General features: G+C 39.9%; 2 protein-coding genes across 6 annotated transcripts in view; both read left to right on the forward strand.

Moving 5' to 3' along the window:
* MARK1 (microtubule affinity regulating kinase 1) overlaps window positions 1-13,544 on the forward strand; it is a 57,429-nt gene extending 43,885 nt beyond the window's left edge. For 2 of the 5 annotated variants that reach the window (XM_027681741.1, XM_027681745.1), the window contains 7 exons: window positions 700-853; window positions 1,933-2,126; window positions 4,217-4,317; window positions 6,410-6,568; window positions 7,380-7,634; window positions 10,434-10,478; window positions 12,598-13,544. In XM_027681741.1, coding sequence (XP_027537542.1) covers window positions 700-853; window positions 1,933-2,126; window positions 4,217-4,317; window positions 6,410-6,568; window positions 7,380-7,634; window positions 10,434-10,478; window positions 12,598-12,952 — 1,263 coding nt within the window. In that variant the 3' untranslated portion in view covers window positions 12,953-13,544. The remainder of the gene's footprint in view (window positions 1-699; window positions 854-1,932; window positions 2,127-4,216; window positions 4,318-6,409; window positions 6,569-7,379; window positions 7,635-10,433; window positions 10,479-12,597) is intronic. The other 3 variants (XM_027681742.1, XM_027681743.1, XM_027681744.1) reach the window with 3 other exon arrangements.
* A 4,576-nt stretch (window positions 13,545-18,120) lies between these two features.
* On the forward strand, window positions 18,121-21,889 carry CUNH1orf115 (chromosome unknown C1orf115 homolog). Its single transcript, XM_027681746.1, has 2 exons — window positions 18,121-18,480; window positions 20,955-21,889. The coding sequence occupies exons 1-2, from the start codon at window positions 18,190-18,192 to the stop codon at window positions 21,072-21,074; spliced, it is 411 nt and encodes a 136-aa protein (XP_027537547.1). The 5' UTR covers window positions 18,121-18,189; the 3' UTR covers window positions 21,075-21,889.
* Window positions 21,890-22,285: the final 396 nt, after the last annotated feature.

Consider the following 22,285-nt stretch of genomic DNA (forward strand, 5'->3'; position numbering starts at 1 on the left):
TTTCTTTTCGAAGGAATTTTTTGCTCCTGCGTCATTGGCCTTCCTTCAGTTCTAAGATAGTGTAGATCTGATACATGCATCCTTGAGTGCATTTTCTCACATCTCTGAACCTGAATTCCCTTGTGATGGCAGAGCATGGAGGGAATCTGTCTAAAATCATTTTGACTCAAATTGCTTGGAAGAGGATATTTGTCTTTTCCACTGCTCTTACTTACAACTTTTGCTTCTTAGATATCAACAAACCAGTGGCTGAGTTACATACCAGTTACATAAAGATGTTTAGAAGGCCATAAAGAATCCTTTAATCAGTACTTGCTTTTTTAGCCCTTCTGACTCAGTCCGATGCATTTTGAAATTTTTCTGAAGCTATGAATGCTTTTAGGCTTTAAAATAAAATAAAAAAAAACAGGGGGAGCCATTCCGTGGCTTAGGTTTTAAAATAGCACACTTTTTCTTTCTATCAAGATTCTTCTAATTTTATTTTGAGCATTCATTAACTTAGCTTTAGCTGTGTGTTTTTAAAGCACATTAAACATAGATGAAGTGATAAAATTCATCTTGAAGAATATTCTACTCTGGGTACAATTTTAAACTATAAAGAAAAAAAGCCTTCTATTGGGACTTTTTGCCTTATTATGCCATAAAAATTCCAGTACTGTTGAATTTTGTTTATGCTTTGAAAAACTGTTTTTCTTGTAGTTTGAAGTAGGCGATTCCTTGTCCAGCAGCAACTTGGGTCAAAGATCTCGTCCCAGCAGCGACCTCAACAACAGCTCCGTGCAGTCTCCCGCTCACCTGAAGGTCCAGCGCAGTATATCGACCAACCAGAAACAGCGGCGGTTCAGTGATCATGGTGGGGATGACATTCCAACAAGTAAAGTGACATACACAGTCTGAGCCTGGATGTGCAGTGTTTTCTGAACCTGGCAGGGCCACCACTCTATGCATTTGTCGTGTATCTCATCGTGCTCTACTGTGATGCTTCTGTCTGTATGAACGCTTCTGGATCAATATAACGTGCAGATTTAATTTTTTGGGCTTGATACTTGGTTGACTCACTAAATAAGACATTGTGGGTGCGTTCTGTTTAGGAACTAATGGCAGATATTGGCCTGGATAATCCCAAGGGCAGCAAACCATTATTTTTATCAGTACAGGCGGGGGCAAATTATTTGGTTCCAAGAGACAACAATTTTACCAAGTATTCAGGAAACAGCTGAAAGTGCTTACGTCACAAAGGAGTACATATTTAAAACACTAAATGGAAGATGATTTTTTTCCTCAGAGAGCTATCAAATTCCTATAAATATTTCTAAAATGTTTGGCCCTCCTCTCTGTCTAATTCACATTATTGTTTCCCCCCCTTTTTTTTGTCCAAAAAAGCAACCAATATTATAAAAATTGTTAGCTGATGTGCTTTTTACTTTAAGGGAATATAGAAGTCAACTGACAACGAGTTTTTTCCAAAGCATTTTAAAGAATGATGAGGAGGGGGAAACTGTAAAACATGCTTTTAAATAAAGCAGTCCCATGGTTTTCAGGGGAAAATAATCTTTCATAGTATTTAGAGGAAAAGGTATGTGGCAAAAAGTACTAAAAAATACTTTGAAAAACATCCTCTAACTCCTTTTTTCATAATATCGTACAAATTGCATGGGTTTAAAATGAGAATTAAAATACTCTTGCAGAATTTACATACTGATATGAAATGGGAACTAATTCTGAACTGCAAATTGGTGGTGAAGAGAGAGTGGGTTAAAAGAAAACAGGCTGTCAAAGCTCAGTTTAGTAGGTTGGTATATGTGCTGAGTTTGCCGTCAGAGTTGTTCAGATGCTTTTTTTGGACTCAGGGAACTATATTTAGACTATTTTGGCCAAGAAAAATGCAGTGACTATTTTTAGGTACTTATTAATACTGTTTTTATTTGGCAGTTGGTCCTTCAATTCCTCCTGCTGTGTCATACACAAAAAGGTCTCAGGCAAATAGTGTGGAAAGTGAACAGAAAGAAGAGTGGGACAAGGATGTCTCGCGCAAACTTGGCAGCACTACAGTGGGATCCAAAGGAGAGATGGCTGCAAGTCCGCTTGTGGGTCCAGACAGAAAGAAATCAAGTGCAGTTACCAGTGTGAGTGTGTGTGCTTTTGGCTTCTCATATTTATTTTTCCCTATTTTAACAAAATCTGCAGCACAGGGTTGCTATAGACATAATGGTTACTGACTAAGCCACTAAGTCTATTTCTGGTAACTTTTACTGGCAGACAGAAATAGGCTACAGTGGATCTTTTAAAATAAACCTGTCCCTTCCCCCCACCAACTTTACTTTTTTAACACTAACATAACAGTAAACATGAGGATGTCTGCACTTGGGCAAACTGAAGTTCTGTCAAGACAAATAGTGGATATTTAGGGAAAGAATGTAAGAACAGAGCCAATATGGAGTGCTCTTTTTCTGGTTTTGAATGCTTGTGTATCTACAAGAAAGTCAAAGGACTTTCTGAATCAGATTTCATCTGTTAATCCTACATAATATCCCTCATGAACCTTCTCCATAAATTTGGCTGTTTTGTTTTCTGAAACCGCTTCATTTTGGACTTCAGGAATGGGGTGAGGTGAGGGAGAGCAACCAATTGGTTCCCTGGTGCATGTGCCTGTTGATGTTATGATTTACAACCTGGTTCTTGTATTCAGAAATTGAACAAGCAAATTAATTTTTTTTTTTTAAATTTAAATGTTAAATATGATCATTGTCCCCCAACTCCTCCCCAAGAGTCTTTGAAATTATGGCTGTGTTTATTGCAGGCAGGAACTCTTGAGTCTTCTAAGATTAGATTTCATATCTGAGTTTTCCCAAAACTATATTGCCCCAAAGCTGATTACAGTCATGTATGGTACAAGCTGATATGTCAAAAGCATTTCTCTGCTTTGTGAGAACTAATTAAATGGAATATCTTTGCTATGAAGAATGAGAAATTGATTTACTTGCTAATGGCAACTTCAGTATTTGTACATTTTAGCTCTGTTACTATTCTGGGACTTTGAAAGGCTTTGTGATGGGCACGATTAAGGAATATTAGTGTCTGATATTGCAACAGTAGTTCAAGGTTGAGCAGCTTACACAGAAAGTGAAATTGTTTTTTTAAAAGTCGAACATTTAAAATCAACAAAGCTAACTTGATGTGGGTAATTTTAAAATATTTTTGTGTAACTTTTGGGATAACGTGATGTTAGGGAAGGCAGAATTTCTTGAAAACATTTATCACCTTCAGTCATATTAGTCTAACTTATGAGAATTTAACTTCAGAAACAGTTGCTGCAGTTGTTAATCTTCCTTACAAATTGGCCTTGAAACAGTTTATTCAGTAGTCTCTGTGGGGTCATATTAGTGCAGAAAAACTGTAGGTGAGAGAGACCTAAGCACAGTAAATTTTGCAGAGTTCATGATGTCCTACAGTACCCAAGTCTAGTGTATTTGAAATCTTTTGCCAGCATGTGTCAGTATGTAATCTTAGCATGTTGCAACCTCTCCCACCCTAAATTCAACATTACTGCATTAAAAACTGAGAATTGTACATCATGTACTAAAAGAAAGCCTTCAGCTGGTAACCTGTGTGTGATAGGGGTGGAGGAGAACATTTGTAGGTATTTTGTGAAGTGTATGCAAACTGAAATTAACAGAAAGAAATTCTTGTCAGTATTTGCTGATACAAAACCTATTTGCTATATTGTCTGCATCATAATTTCTGGGTTGACTGACACAGGTCGATACTATTTTCATTTTCTTCTTGAAAGCTCTTTTGACAGGGGCAACAAACTGTAAGGCTGGAGCCCTTGCTGGCAAATTAATCTGTGCAGGGAAGCCTTTCAGCCAGCCATAGGTGTGTTCTCTGGGATTCCAGTTTAGTTGATCCTAGGGACAAATAATTCTGTAACATAGGAAGTGGGAATGGCATAATAATACGAATTTAAGCAAGTGTCAGCAAAATTAAATTCCTGTGTTTTCTCTTAGTATACTTGCAATGGTGAATAAGCTGTTGGATAAAATAGCTGATGATATAAATGATTTGTGTCAACAGATTAATCTGGTACATTTGAAGACTTCAAGAATATAAATAAACAGTTGAAATGCTGTTTTGATTTGCTTCTGATGTTTACATTTTTGTACAACAACATTACAATAGAAGAAAGTATTTAATTTTAGTCTTATTTTTCTTCTAGAATAATGTGTTTTCTGGTAGTGGAATGACAAGGAGGAACACTTACGTTTGTGAACGTTCTTCAGATCGCTATTCTGCAATACAGAATGGGAAGGACAACAGGTATTGTTTAACTTCTCTTGCTTATTGATTTGGGTACAAGAACTGAGGCACAGAAGAAGCAGGTTATGCAATTAATCAATACCATTATGAAGCATGGTATGAAATACATAAAGTTCAAGTGTATGTTTTCGTCTTGTCTTCCACTGCTGTTTCTGTGTTTGTGGTGAACTTTCTAACTACAAGTGTCAATCAGCCTTTGCCTCTTTGAATGGAATCACATTTATTACCAAGGGTTGCCTTCCACCACAGAATAAAATAACTGTGCTAACAACTAATTGCTAAGCGGGCAGATATACTGTGGAGAACTTCAGATGGATTGCTCTGACAGTGTAGCTTGATCCTTTTTCGTTTCCCCCTGTAATAGCTCAAAAAGCTGACATTGTTAAAACTTGTCAGTCATTTTCAATATGACTTTTTGGTCTAAGTAATATATTCGTAGTGATGGTAACCAAATTGTGTCTTTATATGAGATGATAATTATACTCAGTTTAGTATGTTTTGTTAAATAGTATTGTATTTAACAATGCCACAGTTACTGTTTCTTTTTAAATATGCCCTTTGTTCATCCTTGGTGTTAGTTAACCCCTGTACCTGACTGAGAGACGAAATATTGGCTTTAATGGAGAGTAATACAATCTGGATTTTATTTTTTTTTTTAGATTCAAGTAACAGTTCTTATTCTGATGTTTTTTAAGCTATTCAAATAAAACAGTTAATGTAAAATGAACAAAAAAGCATGAGATAACATAATCTAGTAAACTAGTTTGGTTTTCTTTTCTGTCACAGAGCTTTAATTTTTGTAATGATGCATGTGATTTTGGAAATAAGAGAAGTATAGGGTTATTCATCTATCATAAAATGATGAGCTATGGAACCTGTAAAGTACAGCTCTTTGAAAAAGTTTTTAAAGTCCTTTAAGGAGGTACATTAAAAAGCAGAAAACTAATTTTCAGTATTAGTTTCAAATTATTGGGTGGAATTGTCTCCTCAAATTTTTGTGTAATGTTCAAAATATTTGAAACTAAGGTAGTAAGAATCCTTTTTTGAAAAGAAAGAAAATAACATGTTTTTCAGATACAGGGTTAAAATATATGCTACAATATTTTTTCTGATCTCACAAAGATAGGTAGTTTTTTCTTCCAAGAGATTTAGTACAAAAAACACTTTAGAAAGTAGGGATTTTATTTCAAAGTTTTTAATTTTACAGTTTAATTTTTTTCTATATATAGAAAATCTATATTTCTTTTTTTTTGAGTTTTATATGTCTTTCCTACAAGACATTGTGTTGCAGTTGTATTTGGATTTGGTGCAGATGAATGTCTTGTGTCATCGAACTATTAATCTGAAATCTTTACCTCTTTGCTACTGGTATTATTTAGCTTTGGGACTGTAGTTGCTAATACATTATTAATGCAATTTCACTTAGGCTTGTAGAGGCAAAGCTGTAGTTTGCCTTAGGTCATTTGACTTTTCTTTTAAAAATTAATAACACAATAGTTTTGCCACTACTTTCATCTTTCTTGCCACTTTAGGAAGGAGAAATAAAAGTACCGGTAGAAGAAACTGTACTTTGAAAGAGTTGACTCAGCCTAGCAGTGGCTGGGATAGTCCAGAGGAGAAGTATAAATTTGTCCTTTAAAAACAGTCACTTCCAAGTGATAGTGTGACAGCAGTTCCAAATGTTTCAAGTTTTAGATGTTTGTTTTAATTACAAATAGGGGTATCCACAAAAGGAGAGTCTATTTAACCAATCTCTTTAAGCCTTTTGCAAATTTCTTTTTCAGTATTTTTTCCTATATCTATGTATTCTTTGTGGTCTTTCTTCATTACTTTTTGTGTGTAAGCTTTAACCCTGGGAGGAATGAAAAGGCCTAACTTAACATGTGTGGTGAATTGATTTATGGATTAACATAATTTTCTCAGAATTCTGTATTCTTTAGCTGACTAAGGCAGCCTGGTCACTCAGTCCTTCTGGTTTCTTAAACAGCACTTGGTGTGTTCTAAAACAAGAAATCATTTAAAGGGTTTTACACTAACCTTTCTTTTCCCTTTCCTTTTGTCCATCTCTCCTGCCTTGCTGCCATGGCAAAAGCCTGACGGAAATGTCTGCGAGTAGCACATCTTCTGGAGGCTCTGCAGTAGCCTCCGTATCCACGCGCCCTCGACATCAAAAGTCTATGTCTGCCTCTGGTCATCCTATAAAAGTTACACTGCCAACCATCAAAGATGGTACTGAAGCTTACCGACCAAGGTAAGAAATGGGTGGTTATTTCTTTAGTGCTGTGCACTTCAAAAATGCTGTTGTTGAGTTCACGATAGGCCTCAGTATGTTTGTAGTCTACTCAAAACTGTCACATTGCGTTCTGTTTTGAAGCAATAGCTTACTCAAGTACTGTGGGCATTACAGATGATTTAAGCCTGGTTTTGTTCATGACAAACATGTTTGCATACAGTTAAAGAAGTTCCTTGACTGCCTCCCTCTGGAAACTTTTGGAAAACTCAAGTTAAAAATTTGACTACTTTAGACAGGACGGTACAATGCAGGCCACCATAAATTCAGATGAAGTACTGAAATGTTAACCTCTCTTATTTGTAGATTGCTAAACTCATTGGTGTCTAGAAGCACCATAGTATAGTTGTTCTTACCATTAACTGCCTGAATAGCTTTACACATTTATTTCTGTCAGACAATTACTTAGGAAATATCCATTAGGTTTTTTGGGAGTGCTTGTGTTAAAGGTTTTGATGAACACATTTTTTTCAGAAGAGGGCTGGGAACACCTCCAGATTTTGCTACAGACTTTTCTACCTTTTTCCTTTGTCCTATTCTCTGTGTATACTTTTCTTAACTGCTCCTAATACTTAAGATAATTTGATTTTACAATGAAAATATCTCTTGATCATTTCTAAGTATGAATCATAAAAGCAAATCAGTAGCAGATTCAGTTTTTAAAATAAAAAGAATCAAGAGTGGGGTTTCTTTCCTGTCTTCAAAGAACGGTTGTCATGTAGGAGGGTTTTGAGCACAGTCTTTCTCTTTATTCATGCTTCTGTTTTCCCAGCAGTGCAACTCAAAGAGTGCCTGCTGCTTCCCCGTCTGCTCATAGTATTAGCACTACCACTCCAGACCGAACCCGCTTTCCTCGGGGGAGTTCAAGTCGAAGCACTTTCCATGGGGAGCAGCTGAGGGAGCGGCGTAATGCCACTTACAATGGACCACCTGCCTCACCATCCCATGAAACTGGTGCTTTTGCACATGCTAGAAGAGGGACTTCGACTGGTATAATAAGCAAGATAACTTCCAAGTTTGTCCGCAGGTTAGTACCTCGATTTTTAAGAGAAAAAAAATTTAAAAAGCCCAGCCTGTAACCAGGGCTGTAATTGCGAAGTCTTTGAGAATTTACAGTTTAGGTCTGAAGTAAATATAAATTCAGTTAGAATGCTGCTTGTTTTGTGTGTTCCTTCCAGAATCTGCCTTGTTTTACTTCTCTATATATATTGTAGCTGTTATGTTTGACCAGCTATCTGGCTTCTTTGTCTTAAAGGAGCAAGAGAATGCTGCTCAAAAGGAGTTTTTGCTCCTGCTTTACAGCTAAAATGCAAAGATGATACAGTTAAGTTAAAATCAAATTAATTTAAATACTGAAAACAGGGACTTCAAAATGAGTCATTTTTTAATTTTAACTATTTTACTTTTTTAAGTGGATGCAGTTTGTTGCAAGGGCTGTATTTACAACGATTTTATTACTGTGCTTAGAAAAAATACGTATTACCAAATTATTTTGGGGAATTCTGAAATCAGTGAAGAAATAAGAAGCCTAGAAGCAGGCAGAAGTCTGGTTGTCTGGAAGTAATAATATTTCAGTATCACACACCCTCTTCTATTATGTCACCAGCTTCTTGCAATTCAAGTTCAGGATTCTGAAAGAAGAAACCCCACACATCCTGGATCTGCATTCATTCCTGCAGTGATGCTAACAGTAATAATACTGTGAGGAGAGGTGCTGGGAAAAATTTTCAAGTATACTGTTTAATATCAAGTAACTGCTGACTTAGCAGTCAAAAACCTTTCCCAAGAGGGGGCTTAATTTTTAGTTTGCCTCTTTCTAACAGTGATTTACCTATAATTCTTAAGCCTGTTCATGGATGCGTCCATACTGCATTATTGTCAGTTTTACAACAAACTTATATACTGGAAATTTGTCTTTCCCTTGCAGAATCATGCTGTTATGCACTGAATTCTATCATTTGTGTGTAGGGGAAAAAAAAGATAAATTCAAGGCTACGTTAAGCTCGTAGTTGCAAATTTGTAAGGAAAATATCATGAATTGTGTAAGGTGGTACTACAAGAGAAAAGAAGAGAGGAAGTTAGAAATGGAGTGATGTTCCTCATAAAATTGATTTCACCTGATGAGCTGACAGTGCATCAGTATGTGTCTAAGTAATAGCTCCTATGATGACCTAAAAAAAAAGGATATGAATTAATTTCTTTTTTCAGAAACCTGAAGATACAGGACTCTGATCCTCCATTATTGGTATCTCCAGCACTTACATAGGTGCAGGGAGAGAATTGTCCTCTGGTTTAAGAGGGTAAAAAAAGTTACAGCAAATTAGTCAACTGTGGTGTCAGTGTAGGTCTCTAAATGGGAAGAAGGTATCTTCTGTTGAATAACTAACCAATTTAAAGAGTTCAGGCTGGTTTTTTTGTGTAATAGCTCATTGTTATTTGCAAGGAATAGTTTCTTGCTGCCTTTTTTTTAAGAGATCAAAGAATTAATGTTTTCATTATGTTAAACCACAATATAAAAAGAGTATTGTAAAATGTGTTTAGAATTAACATATCTTAAATTGATGTATCTGTAGTATAGAAGACTTTTATACAATTTCCTGTTATGTTTTATAGTGTTAAAAGTATATTTTCCTATAGCGAAGGCCTCGTAGGGAATGTGTTTGTTTTGTTGCTGGTGATGGTGGGGTGTTTTGGTGTTGTTTTGTTGTGGTTTTTATTTTGTTAACATTTGTGTTGTTTGAGACTTAGTGGCTGGGATTACATGGGTGGAGGTTCAGGGTTTTATTTTTTGCTGTTCTTTGAGTTGGATCACATAACTGCATGCCTTTTAACTTCTGTACTGTTCAGGAAATAATGGTTTAAAGCATACTTTGACTAGAAGGTGTCATGAAAGACTTTTTTTTACTAACTTTTGGCAAAGGTAAATGCTTTTTCTGGTAAGTATATAAAATCATGCATAATGAAGAATGCTTAGTGAATAGGGTATTGAAGTACTTTGAATCAATGGTTTATGTCAAGCAATACTTCCCTGATGTTAGTTAATAAAATATTGGTGTTTTAAAGGTATTAAATTAATTAGATAATTGAAATTGGGTGCTAAAATATTTGTACAGCAGCACTAGGAACATACCTAGGTGGCTTACACAATGTGTGGATATATTTCAAGTTGCTTCATACTAAAAAGACATAACATAAAACAGTTCCTTGTAAAGCACAACTCTAATTCAACAAGATAGAGATATTTTTAACCTCAAACTTGCCAGCAATCTGACTGAAGTCAATGTAACAGCTGATTTGCTGAAGCAGATCTTGAAGTAACCTTTGTGAACTGGGCTCCAAACATTTGGTCTCACAAACTCTTAGGCACATCTTACTTTTAATTACTTGAGTGTGCTTAAGCTTAGGCATGTCCTGAAGTGCTTTCAGGACTGACATGTAAAGGCCTGACCCACAAGGGTGCAGAGTGGAGCCCCCCTGGACCACCTTGACTGACTGCTCCTCTGTGCTTGCTGGAATTACATGTGGCCATTGCTCTGTCTGCAGTAGGTTGAGAACAAGTTGTTAATTTTGCCATCAGTTTGGAAAAAACAAACAAACAACCAAACCCAAACAATTACATGTCAGAGTTGAAAGAAGTTAAGGTATCATAAAGGGAAACTAAAATTACAGCTGTGAAAAAATACTATTAAACAATATTAGGCTTGACATTATTATACTGATCTTTTTTTTTTCTTCAGTAGCTATTTAACATTGTTCTAGGTGTAGGTTTTCTTAACTTTTATTTTTCACCTTTATCATTGAATCTCAACCTTAACTTTGTTTTGAGGGATCCAAGTGAAGGCGAAGCCAGTGGCAGAACTGACACCTCAAGGTGAGGAGTCACTATTAATACTTCGCTCCTAGGTCTTTCGCATCAAGGTTTAAGTGATTTCTTAAAGACTTTTAATCAGGATGTAAAATAGAATAGTGCTTAAGTAATCTGTATTTAAAAAATGTTTTTTATTTGGGGGGAGGGGGTTTTGGTGAGATCCTCTATATCCCTCTTTGCATCCCTTTATATCTGCTTTCTTGCGAAGTATTTAATATAAAATTTTATGTAAGCATATTTCTTTGAATAATAAAGCCCCTTGTAGGAGTTAACCAATCATTTAGGCACTTCAAATCATGTTTTGGCTTATAAATATTTAATGGTGTTTACTTTTGGTTTCAGTGGAAAATGTAATATATTTTCTGTGTGTCTGTGTGTATATGTGTATCTATTAAATTTTTACTATAGTTACATACTATGCTCATTACTAAAGCTGCTGTTTGCCAGAAGTAAACACCTTATAGTCCCTGAGGAATGAATGTCCCTTGCACTGAGAAATAAAACAAGTGACATTCAGACGAAAGGGGTGGTGACTGCCAAATATTGACTTTGTATGGCAACCACTGTACACAAATCTATAGGTGCTTTGTTAGTAATAAAACATTCCTTCATGTGCTCATTTTCCAGTATATCTGCTCTTTTGCCATGTTTCAGCATTTGGTTCTGCATTTTTGGTGTGCTTAAGCACAGTGCATAACTCTTTATTTTTCTGCTCTCTAATGAACAGGCATTGTAGTTTGCATTCTAAACTGGTCACTTACATAAAGTATCAACTTAGTTTTCAAAAAAGAAAGCCTCTATTAAAAAAAAAAAAAACTAGCACATTTTTAACAGGATACACTGTATAATACACAATGCATTTATCTAAGTTAGCCCTTTTCAATTCAAAGTCTATTAGCTGTCATTCCTGGATGTGGAAAGAAAAAAGAGATTAATCAAGTGTTCAAATGAAACAAAGTGTGAAGTTGCTTTCAGCTCTTGCTTTCATTCTCTAGCTTTCTCTGCTTTTTGTCATCCTACAGTGTCTGTTTTGGGCTAAAAAAGTCATTTGAGATCTTATCTCTGCCATGCTCTATCCCTTAATATCAATGTGGTTCTTTGGGGATCACACTGAAAGTTAAATTAAAAATGCTTGTTTTGACTCCTCTCTGAAAAATGACGGTTTGTAGACTTACCAAAATGAGAACAGCACCTTTCCCCAGTGACAGATGGGGAGGCATCAGCATCAGGGTACCTGGGACAAGAACAGATGTAGCTAACTGTGGAGTGACTTTAAAATAATGAGTGCTGTTTCTCAAAATGCTTTCTACAGTGGAATAAGTAATCTACTTGGTAAGGAAGCATCAGACTAAGAACGTTAATTGGAAATTACTCCATTGCAATTTTGTCTGAGTCATTGTATCAAATAAAATACTTTGTGTCTACATGTCGATGTTTCTTCTGTGAAAAGGCTGCTGGCCCTGTACTCAAATGGTGACCTCAAGCTCTTTACAACCAAATTACAGCACAAAATTCTGCTTCATCAGTTAAAATAAAACATGTTATTATAAGGTCTTTTTTGACACAGAGAGAGGTCAAAAATACATAATAAACGCAAAAGGGGGAAAAGGCAGAAAAGATGGGGAGGGAGTTAACTGAAGACTTGTGAATCACAGGGTGGGTTTTCTTCCTCTGCTGCTTTTACAGTATGATTTACGCTTCAGGACTGTGTCCCTCAACTTCAGTTTTGTTGGTGTATGGCATGCTCCAGATCATGAAATCAGCAGAAAATCAGTCATGCTTTTACATAGATTCCACTTTCTTTGGAGCAGTATGGAGTAACGTGTGTCCGCTGCAGTTACCATTGCACATGTTGTCATCAGAACGTTGTAGAGCAGGGGTTTCCAAACTTGCTTCGCTTGTGTGCCACTACTGTGGCACAGTGCTGTGCTGAGGCACACGTGTGCAGGAGATGGGGCACAACTGTTCCAGCAGTATCTATCTCACTCTTGGAACTAGCTTGCGTGTGACTAGTGGCGGGTCAGGCGCAGTTTAGAAACCCCTGTTCAACAACTGTATTTCTCTTCTATCTCTTGGTTCTACTGCTTTTGGGTTTGACTTTTCTGTATGTGACTTGTTCCAGGAGTGTTTCTGGGGAGCCAAAAGACAGAGAGAAGGAGGATAGTAAAGATTCGAAGCCACGCTCCTTGCGGTTCACATGGAGTATGAAGACCACTAGTTCTATGGACCCGAACGATATGATGAGAGAGATTCGGAAAGTGTTAGATGCTAATAACTGTGATTACGAACAAAAGGAGAGGTTTTTGCTCTTCTGTGTTCACGGCGATGCACGACAAGACAGCCTTGTTCAGTGGGAGATGGAAGTCTGCAAACTGCCACGATTGTCGCTCAATGGAGTTCGTTTCAAGAGAATATCTGGGACTTCTATCGCATTTAAGAACATTGCATCCAAGATAGCGAACGAGCTTAAGCTGTAAAGAGAACCTAAATTCTTTGGGATCAGGGAAGATTCATACATGATCTACACTTTGAATGTACTGGTTACGCCTAATGTGATTGGCCTGTGAAACTCCCCATGTAGAAATTGCCCTTATTGCAATAAGGTTATACATAGTTATTCAGAATTGTAAAGTTAAATCCAGTATGACCTATATTAAATAACTGTAGCTAAAGAAGTTATGTTCACATGTACAGGTAAGTATATAGAGCATTCTGTTCATTTTATGTTCATAGAGTTGTATAATAAAAAGATGACTGCTTAAATTCAGATCTTGTATAGTTGTCTAGATTTCTGCACAGAAATGTATGTTTGATGCTTTGAGTTGGAAAAGTTCTTCCCTATCATTTACATTTTTGGTGTTTTTATAAGTCTTACCTCTACCATGCGTTTTTTAAAAAACTTGTGTCCTGAGTCAAATGCACAATTTCACAACTGTAGCATGACCATTTTTAATTATTTAAAGATTGTTCATTAATTGAACCAAAAGTCGAGGAATTGGCTTTTGTTCTACACGAGACTGTTCCTGCTTATCTTTGGCTCTTATCCTCGTTATTGGACAGTGTTTAGTTGAAAAAAGAGACAAACTTGTTTACAGTGTTGGCACTTACAGTTTAGAAACTTTGTTTTGCCTTGGGCCAGCTCAGAGCTGTGGGGGAACAGAAACCAGGCGTAAGTGGTGTTCTGTCTGCAAATTCCAGTCCTTACTCCCATGGCCCATTAACAAATGTAGCACCAAAATGGAGAACCGGAATTATTTCATTTGAATATCATGGTGTAAAATATCACTTGTTTGCTGCCTTCAGAATACTACAAATTCCATTTTATGGAAATATATTAACATTGGGACTGTTTAATAGCACAAGATAATCTGGAGTGTTGACCAATTGTATAAGTTAATAATACCACCTCAGGAATTAGCTTGGCTTTTGGAACATGTGCCCCTCAAAGAGTACATGCAATTCCACGTAATATTTTACAGCTAAACATACATTGTTTATAATGATAAATTGTTGATTTATGCTTTTGTGGTTGTACAGTTTGTTCCCATGTAACCTGTTTGTGTTTAATATTTTACCAGATTTCTTGTATTTATTCCACATCATTATGCCTGTAATGTGCAGCTTTGTAATTAGGCACTTGCCTACAGAAAAGAAAAAAAAAACAGCCCCACATTTTTTTCCTTCATAATTAATGATTATAAACTGTGTAAAACCACTAGTACTGGTACATTTTAATACTTGTTCTTTTGTACTGAATTAACCATAGAGGTTGGTTGTGCAATGTTATTTAATGTCGTAATTACTGTAATATCAACATATGGGCCCCATCTGCACACTCTTGTGAAGAATAGAAAGTTCATTAAGAAATTGTCACTTTAAAAAATAAAAATTAAAAAAAAAGCTGTGGTAAACTCTGTAACCCTAAGTTAGAAGGCTGTAAGTGTAGTAAATGTGCCATTCTCTAATGGCTTCTTGACCGAGATGGACTTTACATACTGTACTGTGATGTAGCTTTCCTATGTAACAGTTATGTTCGAAAATGGACGTGTATTGTTGCCTTAGAAAAAGGGTGGTGTTTGGAAAGAAAGAACTGTAGCCCCTTTTCTTTTTTTTTTTTTAATCTGATGTTCATTGAAACAAAATCTGATGCAAGTCATCTTGATTCACTGGTGCACTCTATTAAAACTTACTTGAACAGTTCTCATACTAAAATACTTGTTGTTTGCCCTTTATAAAAGTGCAATAATTACCACGGGTAGCAAAATAGTTTAAAGGTGCACAGGCTTCATCTTCAACATGATGTGAATTCAGGATTAACATTGTAGCAGTTCAGTGATCCTGTGCTGTCCAGAAACTGTCAGTGGTTTAGAACTTCTTAGAACTAGACGTCCAAGAGATTTTCAGAAATTCACCAAAAATCAGCCTTGCGAGGGGGTTGTGTGTCTGCTCAATTTACCCATAAATGTCCATAAATGTTCAGTTATCCTTGAAAATACACTAATGGAACATAACCACGGTGCTAATGCAAGGTTGTGTATGAACTTAGTCATGAAACAAAACCCTTTGCCTTTTCAGAAGGTTCAGTGGAAAAAATATAGGTCATGCTGTGAGACAGTAGATTAAGTACTTAGGATAGCTTCCCGCTTTACAGGCGCTGTTTTTCCATGGCTAACTTTGCCCTAGATTGTCACTGCTTTTAACTGCTCCATATAACCAGAGATGTATTAATGTTCCAGTAAACACAGATTGCGTTTCCAGAGGAGAGAGCTTAAAAATTTCAGTTTAACTCTCCCATGAAACAAAGTGCCAATTTAATGTTTATATATAGGGGCAGTTTGCAAATGGCATTATTTCCAGTGACTGCCAGCAGTGGGAAATGCCCTGATTCCCAAACTCTGCTGTCCTCCTCCCTTTTGCCTTGCTGGAATATGAGCTGTGAACCACCGAGTGCTCTCCATTGCAAATACACCAGATGCTTCAGCAAGGGCATAATCTGAGTGTGAAAGGTGTAGCTGCATCCAAATGCAGCATTTGGCTTTCCAAATCTCCTGCCCCTGGCAGGAATAACATGGGAAGATCCAAGAAAGAGAGTTTTTTCAGAACTTCTTGTTTTTATTGGCGAGTGTTCTTAATATGAAAATCATTGAGATGGTGCATACTGAATCCTCAGTGCCTGGGTTTTGGGTCTTTGAACAGCTACCGTGTAATGGACCTGTTACATATAAGTTACTCCTTGGGTAAGAGTGGGATAAGCTGCATTTTGGATCCAAGTGTTCTTGGCTTCCATGTGGGAGGGGATCGGTGTGGTGTTTCATCAGCACAGCTTTAACTTGAGAAATTTGGAAGAGTTTTAAATGCTGTGTCATGTTTCACAGGTCCAGGCAGGGATAGGGATGCCTCAAATCTTCAGAAGGCTCACATATTCAACTGTAATTTCATGGCAGCATTTCTGGGGGGTATTTGGGGTGGGTGTAGGGTGAGCAGTTGCACTACTGCATGGTTTGGGTTGGGATGGTTTTTTGAATTATTTCTTTAAGGTACACAGACACTTCCGAACTTAGTGCATCCCTTTTCACACAGTCCAATTTAAAACATTAAAATGTATATAGGTCAATGAAAGGACTGTAAATGTTCACTCCTGCTCCACTGAGTAAACAACACTGCCGGAGAAGCAAGTGGTGTCATTAATACCATGTAGTTACGATGATCCTAAAATTCCATGAGTTAAGATGTGAGATTTTGATGCCAAGTGTCATACACCTAAGGGTACCTTGGACCTGTTCATCTCAGAACACACTGAGTCCCCTGCTGCCACGTAAATGGAGACAGTAAGTCTCAGCTGAGAAATGTATTCTCTGAGGTTTTGGTAGTTGAATTTGGAAAATGACACAAACTTGTGAATTACAAACCCAGTCTGGGGAAAGGCCTGTCCCTCTTGAGAAGACAGATAATCTTTCACTATTTCTGCTTCTCATTTAGAGGCACGTATACGTTCACTAATGGATCTATAAATAGAAAACCTATACATAAACACTTTCCAAAGCCCCTGAAAAATATTTAATGCATTTTTTTTCTTTAAGATTTTTCAAGGTAGCTTCCGGTTAACAAGATGAAAGATCCCATTTTGCAGCTGCTAAACAGATTATTGATATTTTATTTCTTGATGCTGCTACTTAATCAGCATCAAGCAATTACTTCAACCCTCAGACTAACTAAGAAAGTAGCACATGAAAATCTGCAGCAGTGTAAAATTCACCTCCTATACCTTGCTGCTTCCGGCTCTGCACCGTGCATGGAGCTCTGGCGCTACTATGTTTCATTGTCTCTTCAGCATTCAGGACGCACCTGCAGCTCCAGGATGAAAGCTCAGCATCTCACCCCAAGAGGTAGCTCAGAGATGGGCCTTGCAGGCGCTGCCACAGCCAGAGCCCAGAGGAAGGAGAAGCTCTGAGTGCCACGTGCGGTCTGTGGCAAGTGTTTGTTTGGGGTGTACTCGGAGCACAAAACGTTGTCCTGGGTTTAGGTCTCCGCCTCAGCCTTCTGGAGACTTAAAAACATGGTGATGGTAACAGGAGCAGTGACACCATTAATATTAAACAGGGAAAGGAATAGAGCACTTCTTTAGCGACAGACCTGAGACTTAGCTCATGCCTCCCACCCTTCGGTGAGACTGGCCCACTTGGCCATCACACCTTTCTGGCTGGAGCTGAGAAAGTGGTGAACCACCATCCTTGGGGCAGATGACAAAGCTAGGTGCAGGAGTTACTTGCTGAGTGTTATGGGAGCATCTCGGGGAGACAGAGATTCAAGGCTTTGTTCCTTGGTAAGAAAAGTCCATGGTAAAGGATTAGTTTGTCCCTGTGTTGCATCTGCTTGTCCAAAGCGTTAGTATAAGTATCAAATATTGATAAATATACCAACTGGTTGAATAAATTATATCGCTCCTCCCTATACAATTTTGCTTTTCTTGATCTACCCCAGCTTAGGAACACCGCTCAGGAAGCGTAGTTGCTGAACTGCAGCACGCCCAGCTGCAGAGGCACGCGGTTATCGGCCTCCCGCAGCATCTGGGAAGAAGCCGCTGAGAAACTCTGCCTTTCAACAAAGGCTTAGGCACTTTCCCCTTGGCCAGGGGGAGCCCAACGCAGCCCTGGACGCAGGAGAGGCTGTTCATCCGAGGCTTTAGTAGGAACACCGATAGCAGAAGGATGACCAGGGAGCCGGAGCCTGGCTTTTTCCTTTGACGAAAAAAGAGCGTGACCTCCCAAAGCGGTGCTGCCGTCGGCCAGTGCGGTGCGTGCGGTGCCACAGAAGGAGCTTCCAAGGGTTTCTCCAGCCGTCGCGGCGCGACAGCCGAAGCAGCTCGGGGGCGGTGCGGGGGCTACACTCCGCGGCAGCGACCCCCCCGTTCCCTCTGAGCTGACGAGGTCGAATCCCGGGCTCCCGGCGGCAGGTCCCCGCTTCTTCAGCAAGCTGAAACACAAGTTCCCCGCACCAGAGCGGCGGCGGGACCGTGGTCCGGACCGGGGGCACCGCCAGCCCTCGCCCCCCGCCCCGGGCCGGTGTCCGCACTGCCAGGGGGGGCCGGGGCGCCTCTTCCCGCAGCCGTCCCGCCCCGGGGAGGGGGCAGCGGCCGCCTCCGGCCACACCTGTGGCGCAGCGGCGGAGGAAGCGCCCGGAGGTTGGCGCAGACGGGTCGGCGCCCGGCGGCACCATGACTGTGGGTGCGCGGCTGGGCGCCAAGGTGAGGGGAAGGTTCTCCCGCCGCGGGTCCGGCGACGACCAGGTCTCCATCCTGCCCGGAGAGGAGGAGGAGGCGGCGGCGGCGGCAACTCCTGGGGGCAGCGCGGGGGTCCCGCGGGCGGCGGCGCTGGAGGAGGAGGAGGAGGGCACCGGGTCCAGGAAGGTGCGCTTCGCCGTCCTGCCCGGCTCCTACGAGCCGCTGCGCCCGCCGCGGGCCCCCGCCAAGCGGCCCTACGGGAAGAGGCTGAAGAAGTACGGGAAGGTGAGGGCACAGCGCGCCCGGGGCGGCCGGAGCGGGGACCCTCGGCACAGGGGTCTCCGGCACAGGGAACCCCAGCACAGGGACCCTCAGCACAAGGATCCTCGGCACAGGGATCCCCTGCACAGAGATCCCCGGCACAGGGATCCTCGGCGCGGGGACCCGCGGAGGGGGCGGGCGGCGGAGTCTCGGCACCGACTGTTTCGAGGGGCTCTGGGAAGTGCCCCTTGTCCCTCGGGCATTTCAGTGCCAGTGCCCAGCTCCGAGGCGGGGTCAGCCCTCGGGCTTGCTCTGGACCTTCCTGGGAAGGAGCCAGTGCTGCTGGGGAGGGCCGGACACCGACCCTCTCCCGGATCAAAGAGTACAAAATCTGCCTCTTCGGAGTGAAAATGACACTAAGCTGATTCATGTGACGGGTACTTTGCCTTGCTTGGTTCTGCGTTTCCCTCGGCGTCATTGTTTTAACACTATTCCAGTTAACTGGCCTGCATTTTTTTCCACTTCTACTGAAGTGACCGAAAGAAATGGTAAACATCCCTCCCGTACATTCCTTGACAGAGTTTGCTTTCTAGGTGCCCCCTGAAAATCACTGCTGTGAGTTACAGAAAAAAGTGCAACATGTTCTTCATCTGTAACAGCTATTTTGGATCAAAACTGTTCTTTTGCTCTGTGTGGGAAGTCACCAGTCCTACAGTCTGGTGGTTTGATTTTCTTCCCACCAGAAGATGAATGTCTTTGGTTACAGAAGTGCTATGTGGAAGAATTCAATTATTTGTCTCTTGTTTATGTCACTTAAGTACATCTCAGGTATGTCGTGGATATTTGCAGCAAAAAATAGTTTCTGTGTTAGCAAGAAAAGCCTTTCTCTTGTCAGGAATCTTTTCTTACTGCAGAGATTGCAGATGTCAGTGTGAGCCATGACTTTCTACTGCATTCTTTTAAAAGTGGTGATTTTGGTAAAGCTATGCTTGCTATGTCTGACATGCAGAAAATGCCAGTCAGCTCGGCAAAGTTACTTACTTTTGAAATTGAGTTTTGAAATTGATGTCAGCATAGTCAGGAGCTCCCTCTGAAATCCTACTCTTTCATAAAGACTTGAATAGAATATTTCATTCTTTCATGATGCATTTGATACTTTGAGTTTCCAGCACTGTGATTTCCAGGTCACATGCAGTAGGAAGCTGTCTCAAGCCAGCAGGCTCAATCTATACGGTGCAGTTTAGTGAGTGTGGTTACATCACAGCAGGTCATAACTTTGCTTCTGGTCCTATTGCTGTATGTGTTGTTGGTATAGGGGCACTTATAACAATGCTCAGAGCACAGGCCAGTTCTTGGACACTGCATATTCCCTTTCGTTCTGGTCAGATGACATTCCCACAGGGAAGGTTTGCCAGTTTGGCCCTGGCATAAAGAACAACTCATGAAAGTGCAGGTAAGGTCTGGGTAGGTAAAGTTGCACACAGGGCAGGAAGGAGGAAAGAAGTCTCTAGTGTGACACAGTGAGACCAGGGCAGATGTGGGAAGGGAGGGCCACGCGTCTCGTCCTCTGGCCTCAGGCTCTGCCCCCAGGATCGGTCTGCCTTTTTATTTTGGCACCTTAACTCCCTTCAAGTAAATTTCCATAAGAATAAAACAAGCAAAATTCAGCTATATAGTACTATCACAACAGCTGAAGGTTTTCATGTGACGGTACCACTGTAATCCAGATTTAAGAAAACCAAGAAATATAATATTGACTGTATTTCACTGATTTTAGAGTATTTACTCTGTTTTAGTGTTTTCCATGTTACAAGAGATGCTTTTGATCTAGTTCCACACAACCATGAAGAGTTACTAACAATTAATTATGATATTCCTCCCCAACTGACCACACTATTTATTCCCCAGCCATAGGAGCAAAAACCATCAGAAGTTAAATCAAAATTAGATTAATGTTTTTAATTAAATAGTCGGTAGCAAGTTATCTCTTATGCAGTACACAGACGAGTTTTTAAACATGTACAGACATGAAAGTGGATTGAAACATTCTTATTTCGGCCAAAAAAATCTTATTTTGACAAAAGGCGATAAAATTTCCACAAATGTATTCTCAGCGATTACTCTCTTTTTGTTCCGCTCCAGTTTTAACACATTATGTGCTTTTAGAGTTACTAACACAGCCAGAACATGTGTGTGTGGGAAACATGCACCTCTACAAACTAGGGTGAATTTGAACTAATTTTATTCTTGAATAGGAGCCCACGTGAAAGCCTGGCTTCCTGTGGAGGCTGCATCCGTTCAGTTTAACTATACCCTGTGGGTGTGTATTTCTATGTAAAAATAGATAGTAAAATGTTTTTCCACGCTCAAGCCCTCATTAGCTGTGGGAGAAGTTCATTTTCTGGGACGGTGACACTGGTTGTCGGAACGATTTTATGTGAAGGTGTTTTCTACGGCCTCTCAATTTTTTTGTCCCCTTTCCCCATCTCTCTTCGCAGAACGTCGGCAAAGCTCTGCAGAAGGGATGTCGTTACTTGGTGATTGGCTTGCAAGGATTAGCGACGGCCTATTCCGCTCCCTTTGGAGTGGCAACACAGGTGGCAAACTTCGTCCGCTAGAGCAGCTCCATGCACCCCACAGAGGGGGATGTGAGGCCATTGCTGCTTTCTTGGGATTAAATTTGAGACCTGCATCAGAGAAACTTCTTGGACCAACAGTCCCAGCTCCACACCCCTGCGCCAGCCCCTTTCCCAAGACTGAGTGCTCTTCTCTGCAAAAACTTCCAGCGCTTTATAAAATCAGATTGGGTCAAAGAAATGCAAGGATGAGGGAAAATCTTTGATGATTGAGCAGAAGTTTGTTCTCAGGCATGAGTTTGTTTTCTAGAGCTTCGTGCTATGTGTGGAAGGAAGCCAAGGAAGGATGGAAAAGCAAGTAGATGAGGGAGAGAGAAATGAAAGAAAATAAAGGATGAGAGAGCAGCTGGGGAGGTGGAGATGAGTTTGGGTAGGGAGAGGAATTGTCAAAGCAGTGGAGGAAACAGATAACAGAGGATCAGGAAAAGATAGTATTTGGTTTTCTGAGGTATTTTTGTGGTTTGGTGGGTTTTTTTTCCCTAAGAAGGTTAAGATTATGAGTGTACTTAATAATATACTTGGATGTAAATGGACTGTGGCCTGAGACACAGATAGCTTTGTTGCATCATGGTTGTTCATTTCAAATGCTGGACATAATGAGCCTTTAAATCTTAAGAATGATGTAAAAACCCAGAAAGAGAATGAGGTGTGCATGTCTTCTGATTTTGGGGCATTAAAGGTTCACTGTGATCAACATTTTAAACTTTTCCTCTGCTACTATGAAATCTACAGATTTTTTGTACTGAGAACAGAGTTTATATCTGACATACCTGATTCTGGAAGCTGGGGCATAAAAAGAACTAGTTCTGTTGTGTTCACCAGGGAAAAAAGTGGATTGCCAGCTGCATCTGAAAAAAAAATACATACAACGTTTGGTGTAAGGATGTACAACTGTTGTGTATAAGAATGGGACCAAATAACCTGCCAGCTCCATCTTCATTTACGTATCTGGGTTGTAGCCAGAGGATGTCAACATCAGATGGCTCAGCTCTGTAATGCAGGTGGAGCAGCTTCCATGTTGCACATCCAGGGATGTAAATCTTGTATCAATGACACAGGAACAAGGTAGTTTATGGGCCTTAAACATTTATGGATTTTATTAGTTTGTTTCTGTCAGTCTTTCGTGGTAGCAGTAAAAGACTTCCCTGGTAGCACTTTCTGTGTATTATAGATCTTTCTAGTTTTGATAGTGT

The sequence above is a fragment of the Neopelma chrysocephalum genome, unplaced genomic scaffold (assembly GCF_003984885.1).
Source record: "Neopelma chrysocephalum unplaced genomic scaffold, ASM398488v2 Primary Assembly neopelma1_61b, whole genome shotgun sequence".
Taxonomy (NCBI): Eukaryota; Metazoa; Chordata; class Aves; order Passeriformes; family Pipridae; genus Neopelma; species Neopelma chrysocephalum.